Source organism: Cygnus olor, chromosome 3 (assembly GCF_009769625.2).
Source record: "Cygnus olor isolate bCygOlo1 chromosome 3, bCygOlo1.pri.v2, whole genome shotgun sequence".
Lineage (NCBI taxonomy): Eukaryota > Metazoa > Chordata > Aves > Anseriformes > Anatidae > Cygnus > Cygnus olor.
This window is the reverse complement of record NC_049171.1, coordinates 50,070,011-50,085,413: the sequence shown is the minus strand read 5'-3', so window position 1 is coordinate 50,085,413 and position 15,403 is coordinate 50,070,011. Positions and strand designations below refer to the sequence as shown.

The 15,403-nt window shown below is 37.3% G+C and overlaps 1 protein-coding gene across 4 annotated transcripts; it reads left to right on the top strand.

The window, feature by feature from the left end:
• Positions 1-2,186: 2,186 nt before the first annotated feature.
• TUBE1 (tubulin epsilon 1) lies at positions 2,187-15,325 on the top strand. Of its 4 annotated transcripts, none has more exons than XM_040552677.1 (12): positions 2,187-2,304; positions 2,381-2,454; positions 3,454-3,506; positions 6,085-6,142; positions 6,741-6,856; positions 7,471-7,592; positions 8,905-9,092; positions 9,903-10,045; positions 10,835-10,975; positions 12,581-12,721; positions 13,665-13,839; positions 14,357-15,325. In XM_040552677.1, exons 1-12 carry the CDS (start codon positions 2,280-2,282, stop codon positions 14,513-14,515), a joined length of 1,395 nt encoding a protein of 464 aa, XP_040408611.1. In that variant the 5' UTR covers positions 2,187-2,279; the 3' UTR covers positions 14,516-15,325. The 4 variants fall into 4 exon arrangements, with proteins under 4 accessions (XP_040408611.1, XP_040408610.1, XP_040408613.1 ...); XM_040552676.1 differs by having other exon boundaries at positions 9,870-10,045; XM_040552679.1 differs by having other exon boundaries at positions 2,250-2,796; positions 9,870-10,045.
• Positions 15,326-15,403: the final 78 nt, after the last annotated feature.

Here is a 15,403-nt window from a genome sequence, read left to right as displayed (position 1 = left end):
CCAACAATTCCAAGTAAAACAACTTAGTATGTGAACTAAGTGCTGATAAAAATCCAGGAATAACATTAGTTCAAATTCCAGTGTATTCTCCCTACAGCAGCATGTGACCTAAATAGTCAAATTAAAAAGTTGCTGAAAGCATAGCACATACGTTCACGATGCACATTTGGCTCTTCTTGGGATTGGGATTTAAGGGTTATTCATGGATTCACAGTGGGCCATGTCAACTCATTTCCTCTCAATAACATTGTAAGTTACTCCTACAATTCAACTCATGTTCCAAAGCTGTGCATGCTATTGCTGTACAACATCAACAATAAAAATTACTGAGAAAATAAGGGTAAGAAACATGCAGTAGTACAAGACTGGTGATTAAATAATTCATAGGGGCAAGAAGTCTCTGAGGGAACTAGATTCATCTGTTTATACTATGGCAACCAGGAGCTTGAACTGCAATGAAACAGGTCAGTGCGTGACTATTTCTTTTGCACAGCTGAACTGCCTTCATTAAGCCTCCAAGCGCATGCATCAAGCCAAACTGGTAATTATGTACCCACTTTCTGCCCGTCAGACCTCTTTTGGAAGCTAAAATGTATGCCCATATGAATATGAAACTCAATGCATCCGTGATTCAGAATGTTTCCTACCTCAGGGAGAACAATCATTTGCCATCACAGACCTCTTAATAGTACATTGGAAGACAACACCTGGGGTTTCTTTCTGCTGCCTTATGTGCAATGGAGCAAATCCCACTAAGATGAATTGTGATGGGACATAGACCACAAAAACTATAGCTAAATGAAACAACAAGTAGAAAGTGTAACTAACTGGAAAAAATAAAAAATAATAAATAAATAAATAAATAAATAAATAAGTAAAGGAAGAAAAAGAAAAAAAAAAAAAAGAATAAAAAAAAAAAAAAGGAAGAAAGCAAGCCAGAGTCAGTAAGAGAAGAGACTTCTGTAGACTTTAAACTAAGCTTTAAAATGCTTACAAGCACTGTGGCACTGTTTTTAGCCAAAGTTAGGCCAAAAAGACACATGAAGGGAAGACTTTAAGGACATGACCATAGTCAAAAAATATAGAAATAGCCTCACATCCAGCAGCTAGAACAGACCACAGTTTTGGACCAGTCTTGGTAATCACAGGGAACAAAATTAAGCTACAGGTTGCACTTAGTTTGTCCAGAGAGATGAGAAATTACTATCTGCTTTCCTGATTAATATCCATGTAGTTTTACACTAGCAATCGTTTATAAAAGAAGAGTTTGAGGCAGCATTATTCTATTCAGTCAGTATTACTCTATTCATACTGAGGTTTCCATCCACCTGTAACAATGAACCCACTGGTCCTTTGCAACTTCAGATGTGAAGCCTACGTAAGCTTAAACTACTCCGTACTTTTCCTTAAGAACTTAAAACACTACATATTTCCAGTATATGGATTCTTCTCTTTCAACTCAGCTTTTAAAAATTAGTCTGGATATGTATTTCTTACATGCATTTCTTATACATCAAGTATTACTATTATTGTTTGCAGCAATACATAAGTCAGTATTTTCAGGATTTTTTTTTTAGCCATTTGCTATAACTTTGTTTTACTGGGGACTTGTAATCTCTACGGGATCCTAGGTCATGCGCAGGAGTCAGCACTATGGTTGCTCCAGAGTCAATAAAGGTTTAGGGTATACTGACTGAGTCCCAAAGTTGCTGTGTTCAACACTGAGGAGAAACCACCTCCTTTATCCACTGTGGACAATTATTTGCTCAAGAAATATTAAACTGAACTTTAAAATTTTTAATTTACAGGTCTGGTGGGAGGGCATGTCATTGGGCATTTCCAGGAAAGCCTGTTTTCATTCTATTTTTGATGTATAGTTTCATATACTTTTATAGATTTTGCACCAGCGACTGAATCGTATGTTTGGGAAATATATTTTGAAAATATATTTGGAACAAAATGTATCTTTTCACACAATTTTGACAAAAAAAAAAAAAAAAAAAAAAAAAAAAAAAAAAGAATTCTGTATTCCTCCACAGAACCCGTTCTGCTCCCTCGGCAGCGGCGGCCGTTGGGACGCGCCGTCACCAACCCCTGCCCCACCCAAGGCACCGCCCACCCTCCACACCGCACCCCCCTCCCCCGGAACGTTCCATTCCACGCGACCGAGCCCCCTCGGCGAGCCCAGCGGGTGGAACATTCCACTGCGGGGGAAGGCGGGGGGGGATGTACTGAGCGGCGCTGAGCTGCGAGGCGGCTGCAGACTGCCTGTGGCGGCCATGACGCAGTCGGTGGTGGTGCAGGGTAAGGGGCCGCGGCGCCGTGCCGCCGCCATTTGCCGTGCCCTGCCTGACCCGTCCCCTGTCTTTCCCCTTTGCAGTGGGCCAGTGCGGGAACCAGGTGGGCTGCCGCTTCTGGGACCTGGCGCTGCGGGAGCACGCCGCCGTCAACAAGGTAACGGCGCCGCTTCCCGGGGCAGGCGGCCCTAGCACCCTGCCTGCTTAGTTAAATTAAGGGCCGGGCTGTCTCCCTGAAGGCCGGCGTTGCCGTGTGTGAGGAAACGGGAAGGTTGGTCGCTGCCGGCTCTGTCACCTTGGCCCTGGTGTCTTTGGCGATAAAGCTAAAAAACCGCCACCCCAAAGCCTTTCCATACTAGCACATGCTGTGCGGTGACTTGCTGTACGGGTGTACGGAGCAAAACAACGGGGTAAAGAGGCCATAGGGCTGTGCTGAACAACATGCCACTCTTCACGGAGACCATTTGCTGACAAATACCTGGTGTTAGCAGAGGTAATGGTGAGCAGGCCCTCTCAATGCCTTTTGCTGAAGCAGCTATAGTAAGGCAATAGGTGAAGTTCATATGGAGCATCTCTTGGTTTTAGTGTTGTAGGGAACAGTGACTTCCAAACTCTGCTTCATCAGGACTTGAAGACTGCGATAATCTGGAAAAGGCTAATAACATTAAAGTGTATTAGGTTGACAAACTTTATGGTGGGAGAAGTGATTTAAGCACCATCCCTCGGCAGGGAGCTTGGAAATCACTGATACAAAAGTGTACTGTGCTTTCATTTCCACAGAACATCTTGGGCATGGAACTGTCCCAGTGTCACATCACTGATGAGCTGAATCAGCTAGACAGCAGCCATTTAGTAATTTCATTGAGATCTTCAGTAAAATCCTAAATCTTTAGAAATGAGGGAAGAGTATTTATTTAATCTTTGGCTGAAAAAATCATTTGCTAGTTACATCCTCCTGTTGGTTTTTAATATCAGCTAACACTTCAGTGAAATGTGCTTTTTAATGCTGGCTGGAGCTGGTTGGATTGAACTCTGATGTTTACCCTGGTTTGAGTGGGGGAGTTTGGTAACCTTCAGAGGTTCACTCCAACATAAATTATTCAATGAAAAAGCACTGAGAATTTCTGACATAACATCTCGAATTGTTTATTTTCAGAAAGGAATTTATGATGAAGCATTAAGCAGTTTCTTCAGGAATGTAGATACAAGGTAAGACTTCTTATCAAGAAACTGCTTGTGAGTTTAACACAACAGATCAACAATTCTAGTCCCTCCTCCTAGCCTTTAAATTAAAGTTTTCTTTTTTTTTCAGGTCATATTTAGTATGTGCTAGAAAAAGATCTTTTGTCTTCTCCTCAAAACACTATCTTTACCTTTCCATTCTAAGTATATTTACTTCAGTAATTAAATTTGTTGAAAGTGTTTGGCTTTGCTTTTCTTTCTTCGTATCCAAAAAATGGACAGTCAAGATCTGATAGCTTTTGCCCTTGCCAGTCATGATCAGATTGCAAGCTCTCTGAATAATAACTTAGCAGCATGTATTGAAGAGTTGTAGGAGGAATTACATATAAGATAGAAAAGGTCCTGTCAGTTTTTAAATCCCTCTTACCTGATTTTTATCTGTAGTTTGCTGCACCGAGTGGTGGTTGTGATTTATTTTTTTTTTATGTTATCCAATTCATACTTTAAAAATCATATCTGTCTTACCAGTTACAGAAATCTTTTAGTGGGCATCTGGATATTGTTGTTACATTGTAATTCGTTAAAAAGCATTTGACCAGCCTCTGTTTCCTTCCGTCATATGAAAAAAGTACAGCATGCAATTTTAACTGGAATGGAATTGGAATCCTATTTTGTCTCAATTCTTTTTCTTAGAAATTCTTAGAATATCTTTTTCTTTTTTTTTTTTTTTTTTTTGTCAAGAAAATCTGGTTGTAAACAATGCTTTCGTATGTGCCAGATGAAAGCACCAAACTTTTGACAGGTTGGCTGCAAGGTAAACATCTCTTTTCTCTCCGTACATGGAAAGGACTTACCTCAGTGAGTACTGTAGAAGTTGCAACGAGCATCTGCTCATGTGCTGCAAGAACATCCACCTTCTGTAGTAAAGGCTGCTGCCGCTAGTATCATCTTTCTGGAAATCAGAGATTAGAGTGTTCAACAGAGAGAACATCTGAAAGCCTCCTATAATGATGGCAGCAATGGCCAGAAGGCCAGCTTGCTCCTGTAGACTGAGAAGCAAAATGCTTTCCCCTACCTTCATCAAGCTGGTTGTATAATGATAACTACTAAAAGCAACTTCGATCAGCCAAAATAATTACCCAGATTTAAAGTGAACATACATGTATGTGACAATGAAGTGTGCTAACGGGCTAATTGTATAACAGTTTCCATATTTGAGCCTTCTTGTGGTAAATTTAGGTACCCAAAACATCTATTACATATGGATGGTGATGTCTTACCCCAAAGATCATGCATATTGCATTCAGACTGGTAGTTATATGATGAACTTAATAAAAAATGTATGGTTTTATATGCAGAAAAGCATGTCTTAAATAAGCCAAGGGGATTCATCAAAGTGAATGGAAGTACAAGCTGTCGTGAAAGACCACAAAGACTAGTTAAGAGAAAGATACAGGGGTTTTTTGTTTGCTCATCTGTTTATTTTCCCTTTGGATTTTGTTAGTCCCTGAAGAGAAATAGAACTTCTCTGGCTGGATTTTCTGGTGCTACAGTGGACTCATACAGGGAGTTGCATAGGCTAGAGTAATCAACATGAGTTCTGTGGGCTGCTGTGAGCTGCTCAGCTAATGAGAAGTGTTTGGAGAGCTGCTTTGAGTGAGAGTGTAGAAGCTCCTTGAGCAGTCCAGTGCAGCCCCATCCTCTCTCTTCCGCTTGTTCCTGATGGGACAGAGCATGGTCAGAACATTTGGTGCTTTCAGCTGACATTTTGGATTATTACTGTGGCTGAATGTAGAATAGTCTAACAGATATTTCATATTGTGTGATCTTAGGGTTGACTGGCCCCCAAAGTAGGTAAATTGTGGGGAAAAAATTAGAGTCATCTTCCAGTGTCCCTGCCTTTTTTTTCTTTTTTTTTTTAATCTGTGTTGAATATGTTTGAGCCAGACCAGAATATCTCAGCCTTTGAGTGCAGAAGCACCAGCATTTAATTATGGAAAAAAGCACTTGTACGCAATGCGCAGCCCTCTGGACTGGCTCAGTACAACCAATCCTGAAAAAAGAAAAAAAAAAAAAAAAGGGGGGGGGGGTACTAAAGCTGTGTCAGCACAGCATGATTTCTGACCTAGTAAACCTTAATGGCAGAGTAAGCCAGGCACTAGTGCTGTTACGCTGCTTTCACGCCTCGAGCAGTAAAACAGTGCTGTACTATCCCCGCTGAAAATCTAGCGGTGTTATTTGGTGAACTGTGTTCCTTTATACGATGTAGATGCACCACATGCTAGAAAAAAGAGGGTACTTTCAGTTTTGGCAATGCTTGTAGAACTCAATTAGAGGCTGTATTGTAGAGGAAACTTTTGATGCTTATCCTTTTCAGCCTCCTGAAGTACTGCTTAGAATATTTCTCATTGAGATTGTATCCCTTAATAGCGTTCTTTTAGGAAATTACGAGGCATTTCTTAGCAGTGTACATTTCAGGGTGTTTCTGTTTGTGTTGTAATAGTCCTCTGAATACTGAAAATTAAGGAGGGAATTGTATTCCAATACACATTGCCTTATTTTCTATTATGGTTCTGAGTTTGGATTTTTTTTTCTTTTTTTCCAGAAGTGCTGGTGATGGTCCTGATATTTACAAAGGAAAAATCTGCTCTTTAAAAGCACGAGTAAGACAATCTGTAACAGTTACTCTTTTTACATTGCATACTTATGCCCAACTGTGTAAGGATTTTCCTAACATTCTTATAAATTCATATATTTTGATCTACTACTTTGAATATCAAAATTTCCAGTAGTAACTTATGGTTCGGTGGAGCAATGCAGTTTGCAGCCAGGCTTGTTCCTTAATTTAAAGTATAATTTTAATAAAACCATTGCAGATATTATCAAGCAAGGTTTTATTTGTAAATTTTGAGGGGCGCAGGGGAGGTGAGCCACTTCTTTTTAAGTGATTGATAAGCAACAAAATTTGAAATGTAACTGCTTTAATTCCTTTACTTCTGAGTATTTGGGAAAAGTATTATTAACATTTTAACACAATTGCAGTATCTGAAATACTATTTTATTGAACGACTTCTGGCAAAGCAGTCAAGGTGAATTTTACAAGTTAGTTTCTTAGTTAACAAGTGGGGAAAAAAAAGTCTCTCTGGAGCACAGTAGAAACAACATACCTTTGATATTGTAAATAATTTTCTATTTCTTTTGTGATTGTTTCAAAGAGTGGCTTGCTTACTGCCTGAATTGTAACACATGCCTTTCTCACAGGCGCTGTTGATTGACATGGAGGAGGGTGTGGTAAATGAAATTCTGCAGGGACCATTGAGAGATGTGTTTGATAGCAAGCAGCTTATTACAGATGTTTCTGGTTCAGGAAACAACTGGTGAGATCCTCTTCAGAAAGTACTTCTTAGTAACTAATTAGATGGCATTTGAAAAGGGAAATGATAACAGTAGCTTTCTAGTTCATTCTGCTGCACCTGGGGAGCTGCAGGGTATTACCAGTGAACTTCGGAGTCACTGTTGCATGAAGGAGGGCTTTGAAAAGCATTTCGCAGGAGGATAATTCTGCTGATAAATCATTTCGTCCATTTTTTCTTTCCCTTTTTTTTTTTTTTTCAGAAGAACATGCTTTCCATTTTGCTTTTTTTTTGGCATTCAGCTGTTACCATTGCTCAGTCAAACCCCTAATCAATCTAGTTTGAGACTGTGCAACTAGTATAGAAATGAGATATATGAACAAATGCATTTCAGATTTCTGTGCATCATGGAGTCTGGCTTTGTGCATATAAACTACATTACCAAAAAGAGAAATTCGGAAAAAGGTTGATTAACGTAATGAATTCCAAATTCTCACTGCATCCAACTCAGATCTCTTGAACTGTTAGTCAATATCTTACAAAATGTCAAACAGAAGGAGTTAAAAAACTGAAAGACTAATTGTTAGAGGTTGTTTTTCGTTTGTTTGTTTGTTTTTAAGTATTTTTCTTACATTTAGGGCTGTAGGTCATAAGATATATGGCTGTCAGTACCGGGAAAACATTGTGGAAAAGCTGAGGAAAACTGCAGAACATTGTGATTGTCTACAGTGTTTTTTTATAATTCATTCTATGGGAGGTGGTAAGTACGTTTTTCACAGTAAGTATGATTGCACATGCTGCAGATGAAAAAGAAAAACGTAGATCTTGAAAAGAAGGTTGCTGTAATAATCTACGTCATGCTGAATGCAGAATAAAAAAGCATAGTCCAATTAGGCAGACTCATAATTATTTATTATTTGTTTTGTTAGAGTACTGAGGAGCCCTAATCATGAACTTACTAAAGTAAGTTAGAACAAAAATACATTTTGAATCTTAAAGAGAAGACAGCAGATGCATCTAGACAGGCATCAAATACAAGGAAACACTGAGATAATTCTGATCAGAAGGGGAAGTTGCCTCAGAATGCTGAAATCATTGCTGTAATCAAGTTGTTTTTAATTGTAGGGAAAGAGTTTTCAGAAAGGCTTTGAAGGAGACTCGGTTGCTTAACTCCATTGTTTTTCAATTTTCCTTCCACACAATTCTGTTGAATTCTGTTAATAAATCAGATGAGATAATCCCTCGTGGTGACAACTTTGTCATTTCTGTATTGCTACTAAGTATTCCTACCCCAGAAACACTGGGGGGAAGAGGGGTCAGGAGCATGTATTATAAATAGTTATGAAATCAAAATAGACACTGAAAATAGCTCTAAATATGACACAGGAGTTTTGTCAAGGGTCTTTTTTGTGGTCATTTACTTAATTTGAAACCCTACAGTTATTTCCATTACAGCAGAAAATTGCTGTGTTGTTTGTAGATAAAAATTGTCTGCTGCTGAGAATGTTAGCTATCCAAGACAGAAAAAAATACAGTTTAATTTTCTGACTTGAACTTAGTTCTATGTGCTTAGTGCTAATAAGGAAAAAAGTGTGTGTGCTGGGTTAAAGGAGTTACTCTGTTTTGACTGGAGATTGAGAGAGCTTCATAAAAAATCCCCCAGGAGAAAAGTAAATTTAAAGAATTGCTTGGATTAGTTGTGCTTTTTAAACAAAAGTTTTATTTCAAAATTCAAATTAAAGGCTTTAAAATAACAAAAGTACTAGGTCAGAAAAAAAAAATTGGTTACATATTATGACTTCCTGGTTTGCGGGAATTTGCAGGATTGTCTACTTGATCCTGTCTGGTAATGTATGGGAAAAAACTTCTATCATGTAATTATTTCTTGTCTTGGAAAAACCTTCCTTCTTTAATTTACATCTGAGTAGCTTCCACTGTCTTCCAAATGCTTCAGAAAATGCTCGTTAATATAAATAATTGAAAAGTTGTATGTTTCCAACATATGAGACTTAGTGCTTATAAGAACATGGAGGACTTCCTCTCATTCTGTCTTCCTCCCTAATTATTTTTAGGGACGGGATCTGGTCTTGGAACTTTCGTGCTAAATTTGCTTGAGGATGAATTCCCAGAAGTATATAGATTTGTTACTGCAGTTTATCCCTCTGGTGAAGATGATGTTATTACTTCTCCATATAACAGTGTTCTGGCTATGAAGGAGCTTAATGAACATGCGGACTGTGTGCTACCAATAGAGAATGAAGTAAGGAATAACATTCTGTTTCTGTCAATTTCTTTTTTATTAGACTGAATATAGGAAATATTTCTTCCTTCTGAGTGTTGATAAGAGTGATAACTGAACTCCTAAGTAACTTGCAGGCTTTTGAAATCAACTCACTTATAAGATGCTCTGTACTTTGCTTCCACCTGCAAAGATGTCTAGAGTGATTTTTTTTCATGATTATTTCAAGGTAAATAGTGAGAAACTCCTGTTTACTCAGGCTGAGATTCCTACATCTTTTAGCATCAATTTGTATGTAGTATTAGTACAGTGCTAATGTACTAATATTCCATTTTTAAGGGAAATAACTAACCACACCAAATTCCAACAGATTTGACTTTACTCATGAGTGATTTGGGCATAATAGACATACCTGACTGCACAAACAGAAGCAAGAGAAAGTAAAATATATTTAAGGAATATATTTTTGCTTTCACAGAAATTATGAGAACTTTAAATGTACTTTTTAGAAGATGAGGATTTTGAGTAGTTGAATAAAACTCAAATTTCTGAGTCTAGCTATGTATATTTGTGACATGTAAGGAACAGACATTTAGAAACACTTCAGTCAGTTGGAACTGGTTAAAAGTCGGACATATGTATATCAAAGTTATAATCTTTGAACTAGGACTAGCATGTCTTATTTTTTTCTTTAAGATTAACTGAAATAGAAAAAATGGGGTACAGAATTTGAAAGCTCTGTGCATAAGACTTCTTGCATGCTTTTTGTTGTGCTTTTTTTTTTTTCCCCTCTCAAAGTCTCTGTTTGATATAGTTAACAAAATTCATCAGATGATGAATTCTGGGAAGCTAGGGTCAACTGTGAAGCAAACCAGCTTGGTAACATCAAGTGCAGGCATTACAAAAGCCATACAGGAGAAGCCGTTTGATGCAATGAATAATATCGTAGCCAACTTGCTGCTGAACCTGACAAGGTGAGGTTATAGATTATTCCTCTGTACAAGTAATATTGTTGTAGGTGCAGTGTGTGCTGTAAATATGCAGGTCTGCATCAACTCAAAGAAAATTGTTTTCAGTTTGATGCTAGTCTCCTCTTTTGAAGAATTGGTTATTAAATGTTGAAGTGTTTGGATGTATTCATATTGCAGAGGTTTTGCTGTAGCTGTGATAGTCTTAGATCTGAAGTACGAACAGGTTCATGGACAAAAGGATGTTGTCCTCTATTAATGCTTAATGGCACCCAGGGAAGTTAGCAGTTCTGGGCCAACTGTATTATTTTATAAGTATCATCTGACCATTGTTGCTGGTAAACTGTCTATTGCTGCAGGAAATTTTTGGTGAAATAAAATTTCAAAGTATTAGTCAGTTTTTCTTTTAAACAGTTTGTCATGACTGCTAGGTCACACATGTTTTATTACAGCCCATTTATTAACACTGGCATCAAGCAGCTATGACCACACACCGAAAAAACAGTTTTAAAGACTACAGTCGGGAAGGTTAAGGTCTCATTCTTGATTAATTGTTCTACAATGAGAAATATAAGGAAATAAGAAATTTCAGTGTTACTGCCAAATGTAAAAGTTTAGTAGTTATAGATAAACCGTTTCTTGAACACTGCATTGTTTTATTGTAGGGAACTGTTAAAATACATACATACATACATACATACATATATATATATATATATTTAATGAATGTTTACATTATAAAAGTTATTTACTTTGCTTATGACTTATTTTGTAACAAGTCTGTTAATTTCTCAGCTCTGCTAGGTTTGAAGGTTCCCTTAACATGGATCTTAATGAAATCAGCATGAATTTAGTTCCATTTCCTCGACTTCATTACTTGGTTTCAAGCTTGACTCCTCTGTATACGCTGGCTGATGTTAATGTACCTTCTAGAAGGTAAGAAGAAAGCATTATTGTGGAGGCTTTACATTTGAAGCTTAATTTCCGATTCTTCCACACTTTCAATTTAAAAAAAAAAATCCATTTTATAGCAAGACTAAGGGTAGAAGTTTATAAGCCTGCCACGTTTTCAAATTCATCCTGCTGATTTTGGGGACATCCTTTGTCCCTTTTCTCTTTAATGGTTAAGCCAGCAAACTTAAAATGTGTTTTGATATTTCTGTTGGAGAACTGTGCTACTAGATGATAGGTAGAATCCACACCACAAGTTCTTCTGAATAACACTTTGCAGTGTTACACACTTCTACACAAAATACTGTAAAGACAAACAAGAAATTAAACTAGACTTCTTGGGAAGTAATGGCGTTTTATGTCAGCGTGGAGATGTAGTGAACCTATTTAACAGGTTATTTTAACAATAAGCAGTGACTTGTGAAACTTTGTGAGAGGTTTTATCCCATTGACACATCAGAAAATTACCACTTATAATAGATTTCACTGGTTTTACTGAATTAAATTGAGTCAGCAAAAGGTTCAAATAGTGACGGAGACAGCTAAGGATAAGTGGTGGAAGTACACAGAGTTGAGCAGAGGGTAGGACCATAGAGGACACCTCTTTCTGTGCTGCCAAGTTCTGACAGTTGAGTTGCTTGAAACTATACCCTGAGGAGACAGTACAGCACTGGAGGGAAGGTAGCCAACTATAGGGCAATACTTGGTCAGTCATGTTTCAGAATAAGGTGGTGGAAAGGGTAGTATTTTTTTCCTCATTTTGTCTCTTTATTTTAATAGATTGTTGCAGAGGTGATTTAAAAATAATAATTTAAAAAAGTAGAGACAGTAAATGTAGAGAGTTTGGAACAAATAGAATGACTTAGATGTTATAGGTCCATAGAGACTCTTCAAGACACAATCACTGGTATCCCACATTGCAGTAGAACTTGCTTAAGAAGATGAAGAGAATATGATCTGCTATGTCAGCTTTTAAAGTAGATATACGTGATAAAATCAGAATAAATGGACAAATTTACATAGGCTTTTCCTAAGTCATTACTTGAAATTAATACAATGAAATCTGATTCATTGATCCCTTTAAATAGTGAAGTGTAACAGGCAGATAACCAATAATGGTTGGCAGCACTTTGTAATTCGCTGTCAAATCCATCACAAGCAGTGAGATTGTCCATTCAAATTGACATATAACCAGAACCTCAAGTAGTTAAATCCTCTTAAATATCTAATAGTTTGTAACTATTGACCTAAAATTTCTCAGTAAATGTCTCTTAGTCCCTCCACTTCTCTTACTTCAGGCTCAACAGTTGGTTGTAACAAGAGAGATAAGAGAGGGAAAATAGATTTCATCTGTTTTCCAAAACTTTTACTGCCTACATACATGCATGTAAAGGTTTGAATCTTTTTGCTGTCATTCACGATACCTTTATTTCATAGAGGTCTTTTCCAACCTGAATGATTCTAAGATCATCTAGTCCAACCTTTAGGTTTCCAGGACTTCACAAAATTTTAAACCCTGAAGGGTGGGTATTCTGAAGAATTTTTGTAGCCGCCTTTATTAAGAGAGTGAACTGTTTTCTCTTTACCTAGGTTGGATCAGATGTTTTCAGATGCTTTTAGTAGAGATCATCAACTAATTCAAGCAGATCCAAAGCACAGCCTCTATCTTGCTTGTGCACTTCTTGTTCGAGGAAATGTGCAAGTTTCAGATCTTTGCAGAAATATTGAAAGGTTTGTACTACCACAAAAAGTAGTCATGGTATTTGTTAGAGAGGTGTTTTGTTGTCCCGAGTACTCTCAGTTCATCTAACAAATTTCAATACCAAATCAGTTTACTCAGATTTTTTTTTCCTTAATTGAGGGAAGGAAAGAAATGTAAATAGCTTGCTTAACAAGTTAGAATAAGTCACGGCATTCTTGGACTCCCGAATAATGGAGCTTACTAGATGTGCTTGTTCTGCTCTTCCCACTCTCAAATATGTAAAAGAAATCAAAGCCTGCCCTTACAGAGGTCTTCTGCCAATGTGGGATCTTGAAGGGGTACCAAACCAGGCTGGCAGCAGAGTCTTGTGGCTTTTTTTTTATTTTAAATTGTTTGGAAACAGAAGTGCTGAGGTACTAAAAGGCCTGTTCTTACCCCTACCATCAGAGTGGTTCCAAAGAGTATTTATCAATATGGTGATAGGTGCTTTACATATATATATAAAATAAATCAACTAGAAGTAGGGTTTGTGTTTTTTTCTGAATGAAAGTCAGCTATTTCATGGTTATTCTCATATAGCTAGGGAATCATACTTACATTAACAGCTCTGTATTGTTAGCAATCATTTTCTACTTTTTACAGGTAGACTTATTGTCCCTATACAGTATTAATCTGCCCTCTCATAAATCTAGAAGTAATTGCAGTCCCTTTTATAGAAATGAGCGCTTGTAACTTTACTTTTCAAACCCTGATGCATTAAATTAACGGAATAAAATTGATGTTTGCATTGTAAATTTAAATACATACTGTTTAAGTCTGGAGTCTAAAATGCCGTATTCAAAATGCTAGTTCTAACTGGTTTGCTTAGTCATGAAGTCTCTAACATTGACCTTTTCAGTCTGTTTGTTAGCAAAGGAAACTCAGGCTTTGTGTTGTCTATGTTCTGTAGATAACTAAAATTTTGTTTCACAGGTTGAAGCCTTCCCTGCACTTTGTCTCATGGAATCAAGAGGGCTGGAAAACTGGTTTGTGTTCGGTACCTCCTGTGGGCCATTCCCATTCCCTGCTGGCTTTAGCAAACAACACCTGTGTGAAACCAACTTTTATGGAACTCAGAGACAGATTCATGAGGCTCTACAAGAAAAAGGTTTGTCTCTGTTGTCATTATAACTTCTGTAGCCACTAATCATTAGTATCTTGCAGTATTGGGAAAAAAATCTTGGTATCACAGAGAAACTGCTTAAAAGTAACAGCCCAAGATTTTTTTTTTTTGTGGTACCTATCGGAATCATTTGAACAGCTGCTGCTTAAAAAGGGTAAATCCCTTATTAACTTGTACCTACCAGGCAATACACTTACTTTCTTCAACAATGAGGCAGTATCTGACAGATCTGCCTACCAGTTTGTTGAAGGGTACCAGAGAAGACAGAATATGAAAAGATGAATGTATAAGAAATCAGTAATGCCAACTGTGATTACACGGGGGTTTATTCCTGAAGTTGCTAAGTATGTAAGCAAGGGTTGTCATGAAGTAAATCTTCAAATCTACTTTCTACAGTGCCTGCACTCCCCTCTTCAGTGCAGGCTAAATGATGCTTATTGAGCCAAATGACTTATGTTAGATGCCAACAAAAAAGATAACACCAACTTTATTATTGTCATAGGCTCATCTTCACCATTATCTGCAAGTAGATGGGATGGAGCAAAGCTGTTTTTCTGAAGCTGTATTGTCTTTGTCTGACCTAATAGAAGAGTATAATGAACTGGATGCCACGAAAGGTGGACCTAGAACAGATCCATCAAGACTGAAGATAGCTGTGTGAAGAAGAACTGTGACTTAAAAAAAAAAAAAAAAAGAAAAAAGCATCCAATCACTTCAGTTAACCAGAATGAATTGCAGAGTGCCTATCTATTTATTGTCATTCCAAAGTGAGACTGAGACAACTGCTTCCTCAGCTCTCTTGAGAAGTGTCATGCTAAGTGACAGGTCCAGCCTGTAAGAAAGGTTTGCAGGCACCTAATTATGGTGGATATCAGTAAGAACACTCTTCCTAACTGTAGAATAAATTCACATACCATATGTTGCAAAGAGAAGAAAGAGAAGTTGCAGCAGCCAGAAAGGTAATTCAGGCTTTCACCTTACAGTAAACTAAAGGCAGGCCTTAGTTCAGAGAAGGATCACTGTTACTAGGCTTTTTATTTTTTAAAACTGCACTGATGAAGAGAAGAAAAGCCTGCATATTCTTTTCGTAAACTGTGCAGACCAGTAATTTCGGGATGCTCTACGTTTTCACTTCTTTCTTGTAGCTCCATTAGAGCATTCTCAGTTGATAACAAAATTGTGAATTACAGAAAATTCACCAAAATGCATTTTCTTTCAAGTTTTATACTTGGAATATTAACATGTTATTTTAGTGATTCATGTTTATGAATGCTGATTTGCACTTGATAATGAGATAATATACCTCTGAGTAAGTGAAACATGCATGTATAATAAAGACTGTTTGGAGAAAAAAGTTTGTATGCTTTAAAGAATGCAAGTAAAATGTTTTAATATTTATAATTACCAGGGTAAGTAGATTTGTATATCACAATGGGAATTTTTACAAAATAAAATATACAGCTATTTCCAATTACTTGCTAACCTTGACTGTCTTAGAATGAATTGTTACAAATCGGAGCGGGCCAATGCAATGTTTTCCTAAAGCTTG

Bases quoted from the DNA above. Each gene is read 5' to 3' on its own strand.
- TUBE1 (XM_040552676.1), top strand. From the start codon at position 2,280: ATGACGCAGTCGGTGGTGGTGCAGG. The intron at 12,722-13,664 runs GTTTGTACTACC...TTTGTTTCACAG, and splicing joins CTTTGCAGAAATATTGAAAG to GTTGAAGCCTTCCCTGCACT. The intron at 13,840-14,356 runs GTTTGTCTCTGT...TTATTGTCATAG, and splicing joins TGAGGCTCTACAAGAAAAAG to GCTCATCTTCACCATTATCT.